This window comes from Centroberyx affinis, unplaced genomic scaffold (assembly GCF_046629955.1).
Source record: "Centroberyx affinis isolate AG114_WGS23_722 - 3 ecotype Tasmania unplaced genomic scaffold, CSIRO-AGI_Caff_v1 ptg006025l_1, whole genome shotgun sequence".
NCBI lineage: Eukaryota > Metazoa > Chordata > Actinopteri > Beryciformes > Berycidae > Centroberyx > Centroberyx affinis.
In genome coordinates this window covers 417992-438422 of record NW_027283064.1, presented here as the reverse complement: position 1 = coordinate 438422, position 20431 = coordinate 417992, and the positions used below count along the sequence as shown (strand labels likewise).

Below are 20431 nucleotides of genomic sequence, written 5' to 3'. Positions count from 1 at the left end.
ACACACACACACACACACACACACACACACACACACACACACACTTGGCTTAACGTTTCTACTGCCTGTGCTTAAGAGAAAATTATTTCTGAAATTATTTAATGAAAAACTGCAATATAAACGTCAGCAAACTAATAAACTTTAATGTATTAGCTGCTGCCCTGTTACAATTGAAGTCAAGGGACAGTAAATAGACAACAAATATTGCTCCGTGTGATTTTTCTGAAGGGAAATTCTAAATTAATTTAGCCAACAATGTACAGCAGATTAAATTGCTCCAAAATCTCTCATCCTTCTGCATCAGAGGACACATCGAGACTTGATCGAGACAGATAAGAGGTGATGCTGCCCTCTAGCGGTTGACTTTAGCTCTGCACCCAATCAGGAACTACAATATTCACCAATGAGCTGCCGCTTCCAGCATTGTAAAACCTCATTGGTTTGACTGCAACACCGCCTCCTTCTATTGGCTCTTCTTCTTGTAACGTGTCAAATCGTGTAAACAGTGCCACTCGGATGGTGAGAACAATCCAAGATCTAAACCTTTGAAATAAATCTATAATGCAGCCATAAAAAGTTGGACGTACGTTCATTTTGAACATCAGAAGAGACGATGGAGGTAAAACTGAAGCTCTCTCTCTCTTTGACTCGAGTGTAATGTGCCTGCTAGCTAGCTGTCACACCGCCGAAGTGCACTTAACTGTAAAAGAGACACTTTCCTGTATTTAATAAAGAAACTGCACAGCTTCAATAATCCAGTCTGTAATAATTGCGCAGTGTGTTTGCTGTTAAAGTTGTTGTCCAGTGCTTTTTTCATGCAACACAACTTTCTTTACTGATTCCTTTTCTGTATATAGCAGCTGCGTAAAGCATGAATATAATGTTGAGCTTTTTTCTCTGTTTATTTATGCACTGACACTTTCCTATATTTCAACAGAACATTCAAAACCTTCCCATCGACATACAGACCAGCAAGCTTTTGGGTAAGGCTTGGTAACAGGCTATTCAAATGTAATGGGCTATAATTCCATGTAATGTCTTGTTTATTTTCCAACATTACCATAACCCACCCTTATGCTACCAGTGTCTCCTAATCAGTTTCTCGTACATGTAGCCTCCAACAAATTAACCAATGTACCAAACCCAAAGATGGTAATAATAATTTACCATGCTGTCAATCCACAGACTGGCTGCTGGACCGACGCCACTGTAATCTGAAATGGCAGAGTGCAGTGATGGCAATCCGGGAGAAGATCAACTCTGCCATCCAGGACATGCCAGAGAACGAGGAGATCAAGCAGCTTCTCTCCGGCTCCTGTGGGTCCCTCAGTGTACTTCATTTTATTTTTATGGCGTTTCTGATGTTTTATTTAGTATTCTTCTGTGCCTATCCAGGCTGGGTATCCCTAAGAAATCTCTCAACATTCCAGTCACAGCAAAATCATCTCTTATTTACGTGGACTTACAAAATTCTTAACTCTCAAGTCAGTGTTTGTAGCGCTATAAATAATTAGATCAAAGTTGAATTTGGTGTTGTAGCTTATCCAACCCCTGAGTGGTATTGTTAGGTCCATAGTTACGTAATGTTAAGATAATTACTCACCATTTAGACCAGTATTAGTATCATTAAGACCCAATGTTCCACTGTTTGTGTGATTGTGTGATAAGACCAGTGTTTATGAACTGGTATGCTGTATTTTGTTTGTTTTCATTGCTAGACATTCACTACTTTCACTGCTTGAGGATTGTGGAGATACTGAAGGGAACAGAGGCTTCCTCTAAGAACATCTTTGGCAGATATTCCTCTCAGAGGATGAAGGTGAGACGATTCAAACCAGATGTCTGTCTGTCTGTCTGTCTGTCTGTCTGTCTGTCAGCCAGCAGGTCATATGGTCAGAGTTGTTCAGAATTACAAACCACGTCATCTGTGTAGATTTGTTTGTCTCATGTTCCTCTGCTGCAAATCTAATTAGTCTTTGGGACTCCTAACATTTGGATTTGAATTGTCTTCTCTGTTTTATTGTTGCAGGACTGGCAGGAAATTGTGTCACTCTATGAGGCAGATAATGTCTATTTGGGTAAGTATAGGATCAAGTAGGGGTTCAGACCAGATATCAAACTGAGTAAAGTTTTCTTCACCCTGGGACTCAGGCTCATTGAAATGTACTACTTCTGTTTTCACATGGTGACCCATTAGAAACACCACTTATTAATGGTCCTATCCCACAGTTGCTGGGATAAAGCCATGCTCTTCAATACAAAGTGTGATTATCATTCTCATTCAGCACTAGATAAACATGACATTCAATATTGGATTCCATTTGTTCAGGCCTTGACAACGAAGTAGTTGGGATGCAGGACCAGTTACAGAGAGAAAATAACCACATAGAAATCTTCAATAAAAATCTTGAACCTTCCTTCCTCTTGCGTGTCCCAGCGGAGACGGCCAGCTTGCTGAGTCGCAGTGTGAGCTATGAAGGCCCGGCTCTGAGGAAGCAGGTGGCCAAAGCCAAGCAGCTGCAGCAGGAGCTGAGCCGGCGGGAAGTGGAGTGCCAGAGCTCAGCCGCAGACCTGAGGGAACGCTACTACACTGCCTGCAAACAGTACGGCATCACAGTGAGTCCAAACACACACACACACACAGGAGTGCATGAACACGCAAAACCCACACAGAGAAAACAACTCTACAGTGCACAGAATGAGGCATTTTATTAACAGACAGATGGACTGACTTGATGCTTGTCCAGTTGCTTCGTCGTTCATCATTTTGCTGCTTCCCTTCTTCCTCTGCCAGGGAGAGAATGTGGCTCGGGAGCTGCAGGCCCTGGTGAAAGATCTACCGACAGTTCTCGGGGAAGTAGGGAAGGACGCAGCCAAGCTGCAGGAGCATATCCAACTCTACAGCACTTTCACAAACTTTGTCTGTGAGTGGTGAGTATCTAATCGCCTCTTAACAACTGTTTTTTTTTCCTTCTGATGCCTGTGCATTTCTGACATGTTGCAATACAGTATTGATGGTTTGACCTGGTACCAACTGGTGTCATGAAATTTTTTCAGCAAGCAGATATTGCAAGGTTTCTACAAGACACAAACCTTTTTGTTTTTTTTAATACCATTTTCACACTATCCTGCAGAATTCTACCGCACTATGAACATCTCACCACAATACTATGCATTTATTTTTCCACACTGTCTCTTGCTCTGTACTTCTCTCAGCTACATGTTACCAGGCTGTGCAGTGCAGCTCAGCCCCGTGTGAAAAGGCTTATTTTGAGCATGTTCACTCTAGAGTGTATGCACATCCCTAACAGCACTCCAAAAACTGAAAATGAAATGAAGGAAGAATTAAATAAAGAAAATGTGCCTGCACTTTTCATCTGTATTAAAAACATGGGATCATACTATGCATGGACACTTTCTTTTTTTAGACAAGCGAGTCACCATGTCTCCATTCACAGGTCTGAACCTGTCCTGCCCATGCTGGCGTTTGCCCAGAGGAGAGGCAACACAACGTTCTACGAGTGGAGGACGGGGGAGGCGCCCACAGTGGTTGACAGGCCTGTTATGGAGGAGGCACCTGCTGATACAGTCACAGAGGAAACGGTTGGCTGGCCTCTTACTGTATTCTCTGTAAACCAGGACCCATGTATGTAGAGTAGTGGTGTTGTGTTCGGATCATTGGCTGAGTAAAATTTTCACTTGATGCAAACGCAAAATAGGTGACAGATCAACATTGCTACTCTGAGATATTTAACAAATGCCAGCATAGGTCCAAAATTTATATCATGTATACATTCACAACTTTTCCTCACCATTGATATTGTATTTCTGTGCTGTGTTTTTAAAACTTGCTTTAGATTGACTGGGGGGACTTCGGCAGTGGAACAGAGACTCAGGAAGTTAATTTTGGGATCAAGGTTGAGGATGGAGTGGACTGGGGCATCAGTCTGGAGCCTGGCTCTGAGGTATGAGACATGAGCATACTTACATTTAGTTCATATTTACATGTTATTTCACTATTCTAATACATTAAGAACACTCTTAGTACAATAACAGCTTAACACCTAGTTTACCTCCAGTATTGTTAAACTGTCATTGTGTCTACTCCTCTAATATACCATTTTTCTCTTGGTCTGCTTCGACAGGAGACAGGCGCAGGCGGTATTGATTGGGGAGAGAGTGAAGCAGCTCCCATAGAAATCGAGATTGTAGATGTGGGCACAGACTGTAAGTGCTTTTTTAGTTTCCCCACTATGCCTCCAGCCAAACTTATCACATCTCTTCTTACAATCCCTTGCACAGTGGTTGAAATGTTTGTGTGTCATCTCTCAGGTCCTGACGGTGTGGCAAGGGGTGAGGATGCCCTGACTGTACTGGAGCACCCGCAGTCACGTAGCCAGTTCATTGATGAGCTAATGGAGGTAATGACTGGGGTTGATTAGACAAGTATGTGCTCCTGTAGTGTTAAATAACGTCTGTGCTCCTTCTTCTTTTGGTAACACACACTTGACCTTTGTTTGTGTTGTAAGATAATGGTATGTTATATGGGTTGTGACAATGTGATGAATATTGTGTTATTAATATCTGGCAACATAAAAACATACCTGGGATACCTGGGAAAAACAGTAGTTGTAAATAATTTGTAGAATTAAATTACAGAAAAGCAAGAAGCTGAATACGTGTACCTCAGATACTCTCAAATACTCAAATTCTACTCACTCACACTCACTTGGTACTCCAAGAAGGTTAAAACAAATGCTAAGGATTATAAGCAAATACTAATTGACCTAGATCTGATCCTGAAAAATAACAGATGTGTTTATCCATGTACCCTAAAAGTTACACAGAGACTGCTTATGAGCCCTCTTGTCTGTAATGTTTTTTGTTTTTTTCTTTCTTTGGGGCAGGGTGGGGTGGGAGGTTGTAATTTCTATTGCGTTTTTTCATTCATTTGATTGTGTTTGCAGAACAATTTCCCACAAACAAGTGACATTATGGTTTCATGTGTTGGTGCAGCTGGAAGTGTTCCTGACCCAGCGGATGAGTGAGATGGCAGAAGAGGGAGATGTGGTGGCCATGAGCCAGTTCCAGCTGGCCCCCTCTATCATCCAAGGCCAAACCCGTGAACACATCCTGGAGATGAAGGTAGCGGTGCAGCATCTTCTGGACCGGCTGACCTCTCTTCGGATGCAGCACCTCTTCATGATCCAGGCCTCGCCACGGTACGCTGTCCTGCCTGATTGAAGTCATAAAAAAAATGTTCTTCTGTGTTTTTTCTCATTACTACTTATATGAACTGTGTGTGTGTGTGTGTGTCTAGGTATGTTGAGCGTGTGTCAGAGGTGCTGAGACAGAAGCTGAAGCAGGCAGACATCCTGGTGTTGAAGCGCGCCACGCTGGCTGAGAAGAGGCAGGAAGCTCTCGAGGAACAGGCCAAACTGGAGCCTCGTATTGACCTGCTGGCGGGACGCACCCGGGAGCTCCAGAAACTGGTATTGGATCATTATTTTAATTTATTCATATTGACAGGGATGGCAGTTTACCAGCTCACTAGCCTGTGATGAAAATTTTTCAATCCATATTGGTGCAGCATTATCCTTATCAGCCAGAATTTGAATGGGGTCTCATGAGAGAAATGACTCTCAATTCAGTAAACGTAGGAAGTAAATAATCTTCAAATATTGAAAATCTACTAACTTCTGCCATAAATATTCATCATTATATCCATCTTAAAGTATTATTGTGAATGAATATTCTGTCATTAGTAGGTAAAAATAATGTTAAGTATGTAGTTTCAGATACATTGAAGAGAATATAAATTTATTCAATCCCTGTTAAACAAACATGGATGGTAATATAACTCACTACTCTTCCCAGAATCCCAGAAAGTGACATTGTGTTATAACCGATGACTTTGACTGTGAATTGTCTTTTGTTTTGCAGATTGAAACGGACATTTCAAAGAGATACAACAAGAGGCCTGTCAACCTAATGGGGGTTATTGTATAGTGGTGAAGTTCACAGATGTTCACTATTTGTTCAATATTTTGTCATGATCTATCTCACTATCTTGCTCCTGGAGAAATAAAAGTGGTATTTAATGTGTTTAATGTGTCTTTGTGTGTTCTGTCAAATTACATTTTGTGGGTTAGCACTGGGTAAGAAGCAAACATTTTTCCTTTTACAAGTCAAATGTTTTTGACTAATCAATGAATTGTTGAAGTTACTAGTAAAACCCAAAATGTAATTTAGAGTAAGAAATGAATGCTCTTTGAAATACTTGCTATTTCAAATGACTATGGACAATGCAACAGGGACTCGAGAACTGGAACAGTAACTTCTAGATCCTGATGATTAATGACTTGTTAGATTTTATAATAGTTACCATTCAAAATTCTTAGAACTAGCAAGATAAAGTAGATTTTTTAAAATGCAAATGTAATAATAAGCTGGTATAAAGTGTGTTTTTCGGGAGGTGGGGCTCTTTAGAATAAAGATTATAAAGTGTTAAGTGCAGTTGAAAAGATCAGCTGACACTATTATGCAATTAACTGTACGAAACTACTTTTAAACCACTGAATGTTTATTCTTTTAAACAAAACTTTTCCAACAAAATGCTTAAGTTTTGTAGGGATTTTTTTTTTCACGTAATACCATTTATTATTATCCTTGGGAGATTTTTTAGTGGGGTGATGAAAGCTTGGCACTAGAATGTTCTACGCATGCTCTGTGTGAAAGCGTGTTTTTGTGTCAAGCGGTGCTGCTAGGCTAGCCGGGCCAGCTAGCAATTTTGCAAGTCATGGTGGGCCATTCAATGAGGAATGGTTGGAGAGTGATATATTGGGCAAGTCTGTGGAGCCTTTAATGAAGCAGGATTTTATTAATTGCCTTAGGCGGTAGTGGACTTGTGGGCATGAAGACACAGTTGCAAAATCTTCATGCGTAAGTATAAAATCAAGAGGTTTTCAATTAATACGTAAGCTGATACCTGGATTGCAATGATTCATGACATAAGCTAACGTTAGCTAACTTACAGACGGCGGAGGTAACTTAGTATTTATAAGAAACTCACTGGATGTAGTAGTTTATCTCGTTTAAGACATTAGTTACACTTTTAAAAGTAGCTGAGAGGTTAAGGTAGCAAACTAGCTTACAAAGCTAATACAGCATATCGGCATTGAGTTCCAATAGTTTAGCATTTTCTCCACTCCAATGCCCACCCACGTCTATTTTCTATTGGCCAAGATTTGCTGGAGTCCTGTGTCGTAGACACGTTTTAGGTCTGTGAATGGCTCTCTTATCTGTCAGTCTTCTTTCACCACTTGTTGCTAGGGAGATTGTTTGATGCTAGCCACAGCGGAAGTAGATAGTCGAAAATACCAGTAGCGGTACCTGTCACTTTTTTAGGGTAAACAAGGTTGCAAGTTCCCTGATGTGGCAACACATGTCTGTGGTAATATATGTTTTATAATAGTGTGATTTGTTTCTGTATAACAGTAGTAGTCGAGGGTGTCATTAAAAGGCATGCTAGCTAACGGTAACGTTAGTAGGACAAAGATAGGCGCAGCTGTGTGCGAGGAGGGAGGGAGGAACCCTGCCTGCCACCTAACGTTGTGACAGTGAGTGTTAAAGCTAGCGAGCGAGCTTTCGAGACTCCCTCATTCACCTTCAGCAGCACCCACAAGAAATAGTTGTCCTGTCTAGGGTGGGGTGATGCCTTACAGCTCTGTGTTCATCATATTTGGTCTGCTGAATTGCCAAGATTCAAAGGCATTGCGCGGTGCGAGCTGTCATCAGTTCTCTCTAGTCTTGGGAGGAAGCAATGGTTGATATCGCTAGCAAGTCGGTTTCTTTTTTCATTAGCATGTGCTTAATACAAATGTAGGTAGCTAAGACTTTGCTGTTTGAAAGCTGTAAGCATTAAATATGCTAGTACTGAACGATGATCTCTGTCCTGCAAGTTATATCTGTATGTGTTCTAATGTTGAACTAAGATCAGTTACTTGCAATAGACCAGTAAAATGTCCTTTCTCACTTTTCTCAGGTATGGGAGGATGAGGACCTTATGAAGAACGAAGCTTTGAACACAAATTGGACTCTCTCAAAGAAGTGGAAACACCATTTTGGATCTTATACACATTTAAAACTAACCTGCTACAACATTTAAGCCCAAGACCCTTTCCCCACACCACCTTAAACCATTTCTTACTTTCACCTGTTTATCTCAATCTTCTAGTATAAGTAAAGAAGTATTGCTACAAGGTAGTTGGCCCCGTTTTTGTTTTTATTTTTTACTTTCACCTTTTGTTCCTTTGTAAAGAAATGCTTTACCTGAAAAAGTACTTCACAGAGGGCCTGATTCAGTTCACCATCCTTCTGAGTCTCATTGGGGTGCGGGTGGACGTTGACACCTACCTGAGCAATCAGCTGCCCCCACTGAGAGAGATCATCCTGGGCCCCAGCTCAGCCTACACTCAGACACAGTTTCACAATCTGCGCAACACGCTGGACGGCTATGGCATCCATCCAAAGAGTGTGGACCTCGACCATTTCTTTACCACTCGCCGGCTGCTGAACCAGGTGCGCCAACTGGATCGCCTCTCTGTGCCCAGTACCGAGCTCAACACCTGGCTGGTGCACCGTGACCCTGAGACTGTGGTGTCCGCCGCCAGCCAGTCCAGCCCCAGCATCACCCTGGACAATGGGGCCAGCCTAGAGGACGTTAACAACCCTGACGCTACCCCGGCCATGAGGGGAGGAGGTGGAGCACCTGAATCCACCTACAACCTGAATGCAGCGGACAGCAGCCTGGGAGCTGTGGCCCCGGAGGGTAACCAGGAGCAGGGCAACAGAGACGGCAACGATGACCTCACCAAAGAGGTACTGCTGCTTGTCCTCACTTTTACTCTGCTAACACCTGGGGAGCACCCGTCAAAAAGGAGGGGTCAAGCAGTGACATAATGGTACATGCTTATGAGTATAAATAAATTCATGAGACCAGTAGGGTTGACTTATGTCGGTGGTTAACGTTCAGAATATAAACCAGCAGTAAGAATTAAGATTAAGAAATCAAATGTCAGAATGGATGTAAATATTTCTGAATCACATAATTTAACTGAATGCAAATAATTGTATTGTCAATTTGTTTGTCAACTAGCTAGACAGTCATCACCAGTGACGCAGTGGTAAATAAAAAGGTGGGTAAACTATGACCTCCAGTTGGCGATCATCATAAGCCAAGCAGCCACCAGTATAAACAAAAATCAGTTGTACTTTCAGAAAAGCGTTAATTTGTATTTTTTTCCTTAAGAGACCTTACCTTCCTATAACTTACATACTACTTACCACAAATTTATGTCAGCCTAAAAGGGTGGTTAAGCTATATTCCACTAATCAAAAGCTGGGTAAAGTGAGGTTAGGTGGCTTTACTGTTCACTACATCCCTGGTCTTCATCCCTGGTCTTTTTATATATCAGATATTTTTAGTCAGGCCCATTAGCTCACATTCATTACAACTGTGATTCTGGTCTCATGTAGGAATGTTCATCAGGGTGCACATGAAACACGAACAAGTTTGTAATGCAACCATTCACCCTCCTTAATTTCAGCTCCTAAAACAGCACAAGGGGGGGAAAATCACATTACTGTTCTTTACATTTACTGGTTACATATTGAAACACTTCTATGTATGAGAATTTGATGTAGTCAGTAATCAATTTGTAGTTTATTTAGCATTAATTTAAGGATTTATTCAATTAAAGTTGTTTTGAGAAATAATATGTTTCTCAGTAGTCACAGGATTTCCATATTGATGCAGTCGTTGTGGGTCACACAGAGCCATTGTTGAAGGCTTGTAATGAACTGAGGCTCCTTTTTGGTCACATGGTAGCTACCATGCCTAAGAGGTTATGCTATGGTTACATCATCTGACCAGATTTCTGTTACATGATCTGCCAGACTCTAGTGCTAAAATTACCCGCTGTAATGGAATAATACAAATCAGTCATCTTCCTCTTATAAAAATAAACAGTGTAAGTACAGTATATATATATATAAGTGAATCATCTCGGTCAGCCCAAATACATACAGGATTTCATTTGTACCATGCTATGAGTTTGAGTAATTATCAATGCATCCAGTGTACTCGGTGTGATTATTAAAACAACTTGTCTCTGTATTCCTGACATTTCTCAATTGTGGTGATATGTTTTTTCCAGGACATTGATTTGATTGACATCCTGTGGCGACAGGACATTGACCTTGGAGCAGGAAGAGAAGTGTTCAACTACAGCAACCGTCAGAAGGAGAGCGAGGAGGAGAAGCCCAGCCCACAGGAGAGCAAGGAAGGGAACGAGGCGCAAGAGAGCTGGAGAAATGGAGTGAACTTACAAGGGGCTCAGCCGGTGGATGGGGAGACAGGAGAGAGCATTCCAGAGCAGGTTAGTAGTCTTAAGGGGCCGCCACATATTAGCGTTTCGTCCAGTGGGGGCTGGTACGTTGAACCGCCTTGTGCTACAGTAAGAGGAGATAGGAACATTAGGGCCACTAGTGATGAAACATGTTTGTTTGCTGAATATTGCGATATGAATTGTGATTCATGTGGAGACAATTCTAGTTAGTTTATTTTCACTTTCACCACTTTCACTTTGGGTGAAAAAATGATCATCATCCTAATCCTTAAGATTTGCTCAGTCTGAATACAATGAAAGGTTTTCTCTGACGTGCGTCTCGATTTGTTAGCCAGGGATTCTGCAGAGCATTAGAATGCATTGTTTAGAAGGTTGTCTCGACCAAAATGGCAAATTTTTTTCTCTTACAATTAGCTGTGCAGCCCTTAGGCTCATCCTTGTTGAGTCATTCTAGTTTGATGACTTAGGGTCTCGGGACAGTGGAAGGCGAGACTGTACATCGTATCTTATCCAGCAGGTGTATTGGTAATAAAATTGCCCCATGCAATAGAAACAGGAAGTAGTCTTGTCCCCTTTAAATCATTCCAGCTTGATGAGGTGACACTTTTATTTCTGACGTAAACCACATGGCAACTCATTATGGCAGTTTGTGCTACTACTTGTCATATTCACTTGATTGCCATACTTAAGATATCATGCTTTTATTAATATAGTAATACTCAATTACCTGCCTTTGCTGTTTATTTGTAAACAATACCAATGCTATTGTTTTGAAATTGAACTTGATCTCTTTCTTGTTGTTACCCCAGCTCCCAGGCATTGGCTCACAGACTTCACTCTCTTTACAAGAATGCCTGAGGCTGTTGGAGGCCACCTTCCCTTTTGGAGAGGAATCGGAGGTAAAAACCATGAGCTACAATTTATTATTTGTTGTATCAAGTTATTTTGGAATATTGTTTTCTATGGCAAATAGGCTAGCTGCAGGAAACTAACGACACAGTCCGAGTCATACATTTTGTCTAATGTTTCTGATGTTCTCACTTTCAGTTTCCAGCCCCAGTTGTCACCCCAGAGATAGGGGTCTCCAATGAAGAAGCTCCTTCTACATCTCAGGGTCTCCCTGTGGCACCTCCACTGCCCCAGGCAGAGCCACAGTTGGACTTGGAGCAGCAGTGGCAAGACATCATGGCCATCATGGAACTACAAGTATGTCCCTTTTTAAATGAAGGATTTGGGCCTGTTCACTATCATTTAAAGTTCTTGAAATGTTGAACTATGTATATGGCATATACTGTATACGATGCTATGTAAAGCCCTTTGAGACATGCTTGTGATAAAGGGCTATATAAATAAACAGGACTAGACTAGACTAGACTAAATGAGAGATGTCGTTTGTCCTGTGGCCCAACTTCATGACATCATGACTATTCTTGTTATGTGGGGGATCCAGAGGTTGGCCCAAACCATAGGCTTCTGTGGTTGAAAATAACAATGAAAATTGAATGAATGAATCAGAAGTGAATAAAAACAATTCCTTCTCAATTAAAGGTCTATCCGTCTAGGGAAAACATTTTTTTTTTAATTGAAAAATCACTTCATTACAGTATCAAACTTGATTTTCAAACCAACATTAAACGCAAAAAAGGGAAAGTTGACAGCCATAACGTCTTGTGTGTTAGATCATTTGAAAAATTTCCCTAACAAGATCTTTCTGTTCAAAGGCAATGGATGTGAACAACACCTCACTCAACACCAACTCCAGCAGTGTCAGTGGTACAAGTGGGACAGCTGAGTCAAACACCATGGGAAGCTTTGGACTTTCTTCTCGTTCAACACTGATAAACCAGGATGTCAGCCTCCACCAGGCCTCCCTCCCCAGCTGCAGCCAAGACTTCCCCCCTATTTTCAATCCCCAGGTGGAATCTACTAGCAGCACCCCAAGGCCCGCCATGCTCAGACTCAACAGCAACTCCTCCAACATCAACTCTACATTTGGAGCCACTAACCTGACCGGACTCTTTCTGCCTCCACTTATGAACAGCTCTAGTAGCAACATTACATCCACACCTATACTGCCTGATCCATTCAGCACCTTGCTGGAAGAGTCCATGCTCGATGAGATCAGCTTGCTGGACCTTGCCATGGAGGAGGGCTTCAGCCAGGCCCAGGCTTCCCAGCTGGAGGATGAGCTTGACTCAGACTCGGGTCTCTCCCTGGACTCCAGCCACAGCCCGGCCTCCCCAAGCAGCTCTGAGACCTCCTGCTCCTCCGCAGCTTCTTCCTCCTCCACCTCTGCCACCTTCTCAGAGGAAGGAGCTGTGGGGTACAGCACTGATTCTGAGGCAGCCACCGTGGAGACAGAGGAAGGCGCAGTTGGGGGCTACCAGCCTGGGTATAGCAAGCTGTGCCGCATGAGCTATCAGGACCCCTCCCAGTTCCACAACCTCCCCCAGCTTGACAACATCAGCCACAATCACACTTACAATCTGCCACTGTCTTCTGCGTTCTCCGAGCACCCAGAGCTCCCCATTTCTGCTGGCAAGAAAACTGTCCGCGACAAACACAACTCTAAGCTTCAGCCTCCTCAGGACTTGCTTGACAAGCAGTCAAGTCGTGACGAACGCCGAGCCAGGGCCATGAAAATCCCCTTCTCCAACGAAAAGATCATTAACCTGCCTGTTGAAGAGTTCAACGAGCTCCTAGCCAAACACCACCTGAGCGAAGCGCAGCTAGCCCTCATTCGCGACATCCGCAGGCGTGGCAAGAACAAGATGGCGGCCCAGAACTGCCGCAAGCGCAAGCTTGACACCATCCTAAACCTGGAGCAGGGCGTCCACGACCTGAGACGCGACAAGGCCCGCCTGCTGAAGGAGAAGATGGAGTTCATTCGCTCCATCCGGCAGATGAAGCAGAAAATGCAAAGTCTCTACCAAGAGGTGTTCACTCAGCTACGGGATGAGGAGGGCCGGCCCTACCCCCCCAGTGAGTACTCACTCCAGTACAGTGCTGATGGCAGCGTGCTGATCATGCCCCGCAGCATGGCAACTGCTGAGCAGAATCGGAAGCCTGAGAAAAAACAAAAAGACAAAAAGAAGTGAGGGGGCAAACTGCTGTTAATTCTTTCACTGCTAAATCAATAAGAAAGATTTCTGCAGATGCAAGAGAGATGTCCTTTTTTTCCTTTGAGAAGATACTGGTGAGAAGAAAAACGGCATTGTTGACTACTCTTCCTGCATTCGTTTTTTCCCTTTTCATTTTGTTCCTGCGTTTTTTTCCTGGAAACAACTTTGAAGCAGAAGTAGCTCTTCATTTGAGTACTGATATTTCATTATTTTGATGTGGGGAAAAGGAATAAACAAGGAAAAGAAGGGTATGAAAGGACTTGAAATGAGCTATTAGAAAAAAATATCTGCTCTAGATCCTTTTTGCACCAAACCACTGAGGAAGGAGAAGATTTGTCATGTCGAATCAAATGAAGGGACTAGTATCAAGAGAAGAGGGAGTAAAAAAAAGAACATTGTCAACAAGGATGGTTGGAATACCTATGCATTGGAGGTAAAGTTTCGAAGGACTAAAGGTCAGATCACATCCCACCTTGGAAACTTTTCGGGATTTTCATAGTCACTGAGGCTTGTAAGTTCCAAATGTTCAGGCAAAGAACGGCGTCTAATGGTTTTGTGAGTTTAGATACCAAAGGTTAAAGGAAGTCTATCATTTAGGATGCCATTAACACCTATACTAACCAAAGGTTGTATGGTGCACTTCACTTGAACAACCTAAATGCTCAAACACTGCACTCTAATGCAATGGGTTTGTATTGCAAATTCCAGTTTTTGACTCAAAATTTGTCAATGACTTCCAAGTTTAGAGGGCCCTAAAGAGATGGGATGTAGCTGGGATGTGTGTAGAACTAGGATGCTGGAACAAGAAAGTGGGAGAGGCTGAGAGTGTATTCCTGGGCTGGCCACTGATGAGAGGCCTGGAGGTGGAGTTCTGCAAGAGGAGCAGATGGACGATGTAGGGAGGAGGCAGACTGCATTGGAAAATGTATCAGCTTCCTTATACTTATACATAGCACTGTAATTTGTCCTTCAAAGGCTTGGCTATATGCATTTTGCTGTGTCTCTCTTGCTATTCCTTCGCTGCAGGTTTTAATATGGGAGCTGCAATTGGGAAGGCTCTTATAAAATGTTCATAATCTGTAGTATAAGCAAGGTTATAGGTCTAGCTACATCAGCTTTATGTAAAAGCCTACACCCCCTTTGTTGATTTGAACACTTTGTGCCGAACCTGTAATCACGTTTTCTGAATGCAACCGGCCAGAGGAATTCAACATACTGTGATGGGCTAGCAACTCCAGAGTGTACTGTATGATTACCACCAACTCCAGACTGTCACAGTGCAAAGCTATGGATTTTTTTTTTTTTTTCTCTCGAATGCAGAGTTTTAAGCATTAACTTAAAACCGGCTCAGTTGTGGCAATGGAATAGTGATAGCCCATCTAAGTAACTTATTTGCCAATGTTGTCATCCTATTGATAGCCACTTGAGGCAATTGAAGATACATTCATTTTTTTAACTGCTGTAAAGCCAAACTGTTGGCTGACATTTTAAGTCCTAAGTTTTGTGTTGATAACAAAGTGAGCCAAGTAATTAAATTACTGAGTTAAAAGTAATTTGAATGAGTGAACTGACAAACAGCAGAATGTGTGTAGTGGACACTTTGTTTTGAATGCCTTTATTTCACAATCTCATATCTTCACTTAAAGGTTTTGAGAACCAGAGAAAATTGTTCTCAAAGTAGAAGTGCTATTACTTGTTTGTCTTTTTGAATGAAGTCTGTCAGTACATGTATGTCAGCCCATTGAAAAAATTAGGCCAATTGTTGCAGCTCAGATAGCTGTTAGGCTAGAATTAAATATTTACAAGAAGGATGCTGAAAAGAATTTGCAACATTAAGACAGTGTCCAAAAAATTACATTTTTAAAGGAGACATTGTTAAATGTCCTCTCATTCGACATGGTATTGAGGCATGAATCTGTTTGGTTAACATTCACTTCAGTGCAACACCAACTATTGAGTTAGTACTACTACTTAGTGCACTGTTTTTGTCCGTCTTGTTTGTTCTGTAAATATTTTTATGTTTGTGTTGGTCACTATTTTTCTGTAGTCTGTCAAATGTCTCCATAACCTTCTCACCCTCTGCTTTGAGTTTGGATGTAGTTTTCTTTGTTTTACTTTGAAATATTTGCTGGCAATCTGGAATTGTTTTTATTGATTAATAAAGTGTTTTTATTTTCACCTGTGACTCTTGTGTTCTGGTGTCATTAATGATGAAGAAATGATGAAGAAATGTACTATACAACAGGAGCGTAACAAACCCAAACCAGGAAATAATCCAGTTCCCATTAAAAGCAAAACCAGAATGAAACCACACGGTAACAAAAAGTGGTTTATTCTCCAAAACAGACAAGCAAGACACATTTATGAAAAACAGTACAATGGTAAGATTACCAATGAGCAAATTAAATGGAATCATTGTTGAAAAGATTTCATAACCATACACCAAAAAACTCATAAGGAAATAGTTAAGATGAACATGGTGTTACTCTCAAAAGCACCAAACCACCTATGTTTTAAAAAAAAATGGCACAAACTGTAATGGAAGTAAAATAACACACTTCCACAATACAATGTCATAGCAAAATGACCTGGACCACTGGACCAAGTGCTATGTCAAAATGAGCTTTAAGTATCCAAGTGACTGTCACTGGAGTTGATATCGAGAAAAGTAACACTGCATTTTAAATTTCTTCTGGGCTGGGTTTCCTCAAGCAAACCTACAGCATATATACACTTTGATCATATCCGGTTAAAAGTAGAATCAAATGAGTGATGCTACGCCAAACGACAAAGGAGTCCAATGGAGTCTTGCTTGCCTCTGTCCCTCTGTCGAAACTACATTTAAGTTCAAAACTACTGTTCCTTTCCTCTGCCCTCCCCCTCGGCCCTGTGTTAGTTCTTGTCATCCTTTTTCTCGTCTTCGGTGGGGTACGAGTGCCAAGTGAGTCGCTCTTCATAGAATGAGATGACCACCTGCGGACACTTCATATTCGCCTCCTTCGCTGGTACAAGGTCAGCTTCATCAGAGTTTTTCCTATACGAGGACAGGTGGCAAACAATACAAAAAACACAAAATCAACAGAAATGTGTTGAATTCCATATTCACATGGCAGAACATTTGCCTGCTTTTTACAAAATCACAGCCAAATCTGTAATGAGGCGTTTGAATTCCTCAACAACACAGGCACTAATACAGCCTGTGAAGTTTCAGTTTTGATAGCTGCCAAACATTTAATGAGCTAAAAGCTTCACACAAACCATTTCATGAGGAACATGAGTTCTCCTGTGGAATCTGTGGCACCAATGATCCTCTCTGGATCCAAACCTCGAGCAAAGCCCCTTAACTTCTCTGTCTGAAAGACAAGATACAGCTTCAATCACTCAAGAAAGATAATTCCATCATAAATACTAACTACCTAGTTAAAAGGGCCCTATGTTTTCATGGAGGGAATCTGAATTGAAAAATTAAATTGAGACATTAAGCGCAGAATGCCACAGAACTGTGAGGAAATTGTTGTGTAAATTGGAAAACATTTGGGATTTTGAATAAAAGAAGTAGAAAAACAGAAATGTATTTAAATATCATGGAAGCGTATGGGGAGCAAATACGTGCTTGTGGGATGTGTGCTTGCCTGTTACATGTGTGTCGGAAAATCCATGTGGAGTCTCTATGGGGTGATAACAGTAATCAACGGTATAAGTGTAAAAGCAGCTGTCAGCGAATACATGTAGCTATAAGATTATGCACATTCAGCTTTTGCACTGAGGGGTGGGGGGGTTCCTGCCCATTCATGTGTGTTCAAAGCTTTCTACATAGTGTGAGTGTGTGTGTGTGTGTGTGTGTGTGTGTGTGTATAAGTTGCCTTATGAGCAACAACTAGACCTGTCTCTCTCGTCGTGAAAGTTTTGGTCCATTAAGATTCCTCTCCCCAAAAAAAAGAGAAAAACTAAGCACCATCAGCCAAACAACATCAGTACTCACAAAGATTAAAGATGCTAAAATGCAAACCGACCAACCGATGCTAAAATAATTAACAGCGAAAGATAAATGCATTGCCTGCCTATTGTAATCATAGAAGCATAAATATATTGACCAAGACAACAAAAGTGTACAAAACAATTAAAGATATGTACAATCTGGAATCTGAAAATGGGGAAAAAATGAACAGAATTCATCCATTCTTCCAGAAGAAACCAAATCATTCAACTTATTGTCAATGGGAACACTAAACATGGCACCAAGCACCATTTATTTTTTTTGTCCCATAAACCCTCTGCTCAGTTCACAGCTTGTAACTGAGAAGATCATGTAAATGGATATCATTTACGGATCAGGGCTCTCTTATTCTGTAAGACACAACTTCCATCAGGAGAGAAATGCATCAGTGGATGAAGGCAATGCTTCAAACATTAATGTTGAGAGCATTAATGTTGACCTCTGCATGGAGGAACAAGAATCATGCCATAAAAAGGCATCCCAGAAATTTGGAGTGACTTCAACCCGTGGATGTTGGTGTCTCCTTCAATTTTTAGCATACTGTATTTTTATCAGCCCAAGTATCAATCTGATTAGAGACTCATCAAGCACTTAGACTCTTAAAAGAATAAAGGGCTGGGACTTACATCATCTTTTTTCTTCTTCGATTTACTTTCATCTCCATCCGCATCTCCAGCTGCCTTCCTCTTGCCCTCGTGTGCTGTTTTCTGGGACTGCAGAAACTCTGCAATCAGATCTGGACAGTCCAAGTTGTCCTCTGGCTCCCACGTGTTATCTTCCCTGTTGATAAAAACACACATAAATACAGTATTTCTGTATTTACCTAATAATTTGGCCACTTGTTGAATAAAACTGTGCCTTATTCTTTTAAATTATCATAATTTTAATGGAATTTCTGATTTAACAGATGGTATAAAAGATGGGAGAGTGGATGTGGACAAAGTACATGCGGTGGTCTAAACCCCACAGCAATGTAAGTTATGCATGTATGCCCACCAGGATCCCCCAGAATGCCACCCTGCACTTCGATTTATTGATTAACGACAACTATAAAGATGTCTGAGGTTACAGTTCATCCAAAAAAAACTCACTCAGAGAAGCCTTTCCACTTGAGCAGGTATTCCACTCTCCCTTTCACCACTCGCCGGTTCAGGACCTTTTCCACCACGTATTCTTCCTCCTCCTCCTCTTCCTCTGCCACGTCGTCTGCCTTCTTGTCCTTCTTCTCAACCGTTGTCATCATTTTGCTCTCTGATGGGGCGGGGGCGGGGGCGGGGGCTGTGGCTGTGGCTGTGGCTGTGGCTGTGGCTGTGGCTGTGGCTGCAGGGGCAACAAGCAGACAGTTACCAATCCCAAGGACACCCGCTCTTCAACGGTTGGTGACCCTCGATCTGAATACTCTTAATGCCTGCAGGTGTTATGTGATTCAATGGCATGGCTTAAAAAGATAATGTTATCATTTGCATGGGACGGGACTTACTTTGTCGGGTTCACAAATGGATGGGAAACCACAGTGATGAGTGGTGTTATGGATTGCAAACATTCATAGTGCCACCTTGTTGACATACATACTATATTAATTTCTCGACTCTTGAGATACACCTTACCGAACAGGCACATGTGATACAGAGAAATTTGTATGTTAGAAAATAATGATATATTAAACCTTCTGTAACAGTGGGACCATCGTTAGAGGATTCTGTAGTCAGGCTCATACTCATCAGGTAGACCTTGGGACCAGCAGGTTCCTGGTCAACGTCAAGATTGTAGCGTGATGGAAGCAATCGGGAATCAATGAGGTAGAGAGGAGAAAACAGCATTGGAGAGAATGAGATTTATTGCAAAGATACATGGGCAATATTTTGAGGCAATGTAGATCATCACCAAGTATGGCCCACCTTTTTCTTCATTATAAATGTATTTATGTTTATGGCCCATTACGTTATTTATTATTTATATTAATTTTACTGACCCCTACCACTGCTGAGGACAACACTGCCTCATCTGCATTGCCTAAAGTTACCCATGTACCATTACCTTGTGACACTGTGTTAGACTCATAGTGTATCTTTGTGAGAGGGCTCAACGTTGTAACAAGGTTTGGTAGGAGACTGGCTCTAGCCACATTCATTATTCATTTCCTTGACCAAGATATGCTATTGCACAAGCGAGCTACCTTAAGTTTTACCATCATTTGCTCATCATTAGAGCTGATTGTGAATGTAGCCGTGCCTCTGCCAGCATCAATAACAGAGCATGGAGGGCTTGCAACACCTGGCGGCCGGTGTGCAGCATGTAGTGTATGAATGCACAGCTTAGGTAACAATCAGCGAGCTTCATCTACTTGCAATTTGGCATTTAGTCGCACTGTCGTGGCGCAAACAACTACCCTCGATTAACTGTTAACTTAAGGGGATTTTTGTTGCTAGCTAGCAAGTAAGGGGAAACACCACACGACAAAGCCTCGAAGGAAAAGCGACTCACTGTATTTATTTCCTCCATATTGCTTTAGCGTTAGCAACTAATGTATTACACTTCAGGTAGCTTTGTCGATGCTAATGGTTATTTATGGTTAGTAACGTGAGACGTGTCTCCGAGACGTTAAGTTAGTGCAGTTCTGGTTTTCACCCTCATTGTTGATATTCACATTAACCTGCCAGACTCATGCACAATCAAACGGTTAACGTTACCGAAACAACACATGTTTGGAGGGAGGATGGAAGACAAAATGAAACTCACCTAAGCTTTACAATTTAATTGGTTTGAAAAGAAACCCCGAAAACAAAATAAAAAAACGCGATAGTCTCTGCTTCGTAAACAATAACGCTGTTGTCTCTGCTGATATGTTATCAAAATATTTAGCTACCAGTTGGCTAACGTTAAAGCTAGACGTATCGTTTCCG

The 20431-nt window shown here is 41.8% G+C and overlaps 3 protein-coding genes across 6 annotated transcripts; 2 read left to right on the top strand and 1 right to left on the bottom strand.

Annotated features, from left to right (window-relative positions):
- The first annotated feature begins 486 nt into the window (after positions 1 to 486).
- LOC139638010 (CDK5 regulatory subunit-associated protein 3-like) lies at positions 487 to 6099 on the top strand. 2 transcript variants are annotated; one of them, XM_071512030.1, is made up of 14 exons: positions 487 to 619; positions 938 to 983; positions 1186 to 1317; positions 1719 to 1819; positions 2030 to 2078; positions 2438 to 2616; positions 2795 to 2928; positions 3459 to 3603; positions 3858 to 3965; positions 4146 to 4227; positions 4333 to 4421; positions 5017 to 5222; positions 5321 to 5492; positions 5944 to 6099. In XM_071512030.1, exons 1-14 carry the CDS (start codon positions 614 to 616, stop codon positions 6007 to 6009), a joined length of 1515 nt encoding a protein of 504 aa, XP_071368131.1. In that variant the 5' UTR covers positions 487 to 613; the 3' UTR covers positions 6010 to 6099. The 2 variants fall into 2 exon arrangements, with proteins under 2 accessions (XP_071368131.1, XP_071368130.1); XM_071512029.1 differs by having other exon boundaries at positions 2795 to 2931.
- Positions 6100 to 6805: 706 nt separating this feature from the next.
- On the top strand, positions 6806 to 15716 carry LOC139637988 (endoplasmic reticulum membrane sensor NFE2L1-like). 2 transcript variants are annotated; one of them, XM_071511998.1, is made up of 6 exons: positions 6806 to 6942; positions 8045 to 8880; positions 10218 to 10439; positions 11219 to 11308; positions 11457 to 11615; positions 12131 to 15716. In XM_071511998.1, exons 2-6 carry the CDS (start codon positions 8323 to 8325, stop codon positions 13505 to 13507), a joined length of 2406 nt encoding a protein of 801 aa, XP_071368099.1. In that variant the 5' UTR covers positions 6806 to 6942; positions 8045 to 8322; the 3' UTR covers positions 13508 to 15716. The 2 variants fall into 2 exon arrangements, with proteins under 2 accessions (XP_071368099.1, XP_071368100.1); XM_071511999.1 differs by lacking the exon at positions 6806 to 6942 and adding an exon at positions 7337 to 7453.
- Positions 15717 to 15864: 148 nt separating this feature from the next.
- Positions 15865 to 20431, bottom strand: LOC139638001 (chromobox protein homolog 1-like). 2 transcript variants are annotated; one of them, XM_071512012.1, is made up of 6 exons: positions 20268 to 20431; positions 19195 to 19276; positions 18620 to 18848; positions 18155 to 18308; positions 16790 to 16884; positions 15865 to 16565 (listed from the first exon to the last, which is right to left on the bottom strand). In XM_071512012.1, the coding sequence occupies exons 2-6, from the start codon at positions 19247 to 19249 to the stop codon at positions 16424 to 16426; spliced, it is 675 nt and encodes a 224-aa protein (XP_071368113.1). In that variant the 5' UTR covers positions 19250 to 19276; positions 20268 to 20431; the 3' UTR covers positions 15865 to 16423. The 2 variants fall into 2 exon arrangements, with proteins under 2 accessions (XP_071368113.1, XP_071368114.1); XM_071512013.1 differs by having other exon boundaries at positions 18620 to 18842.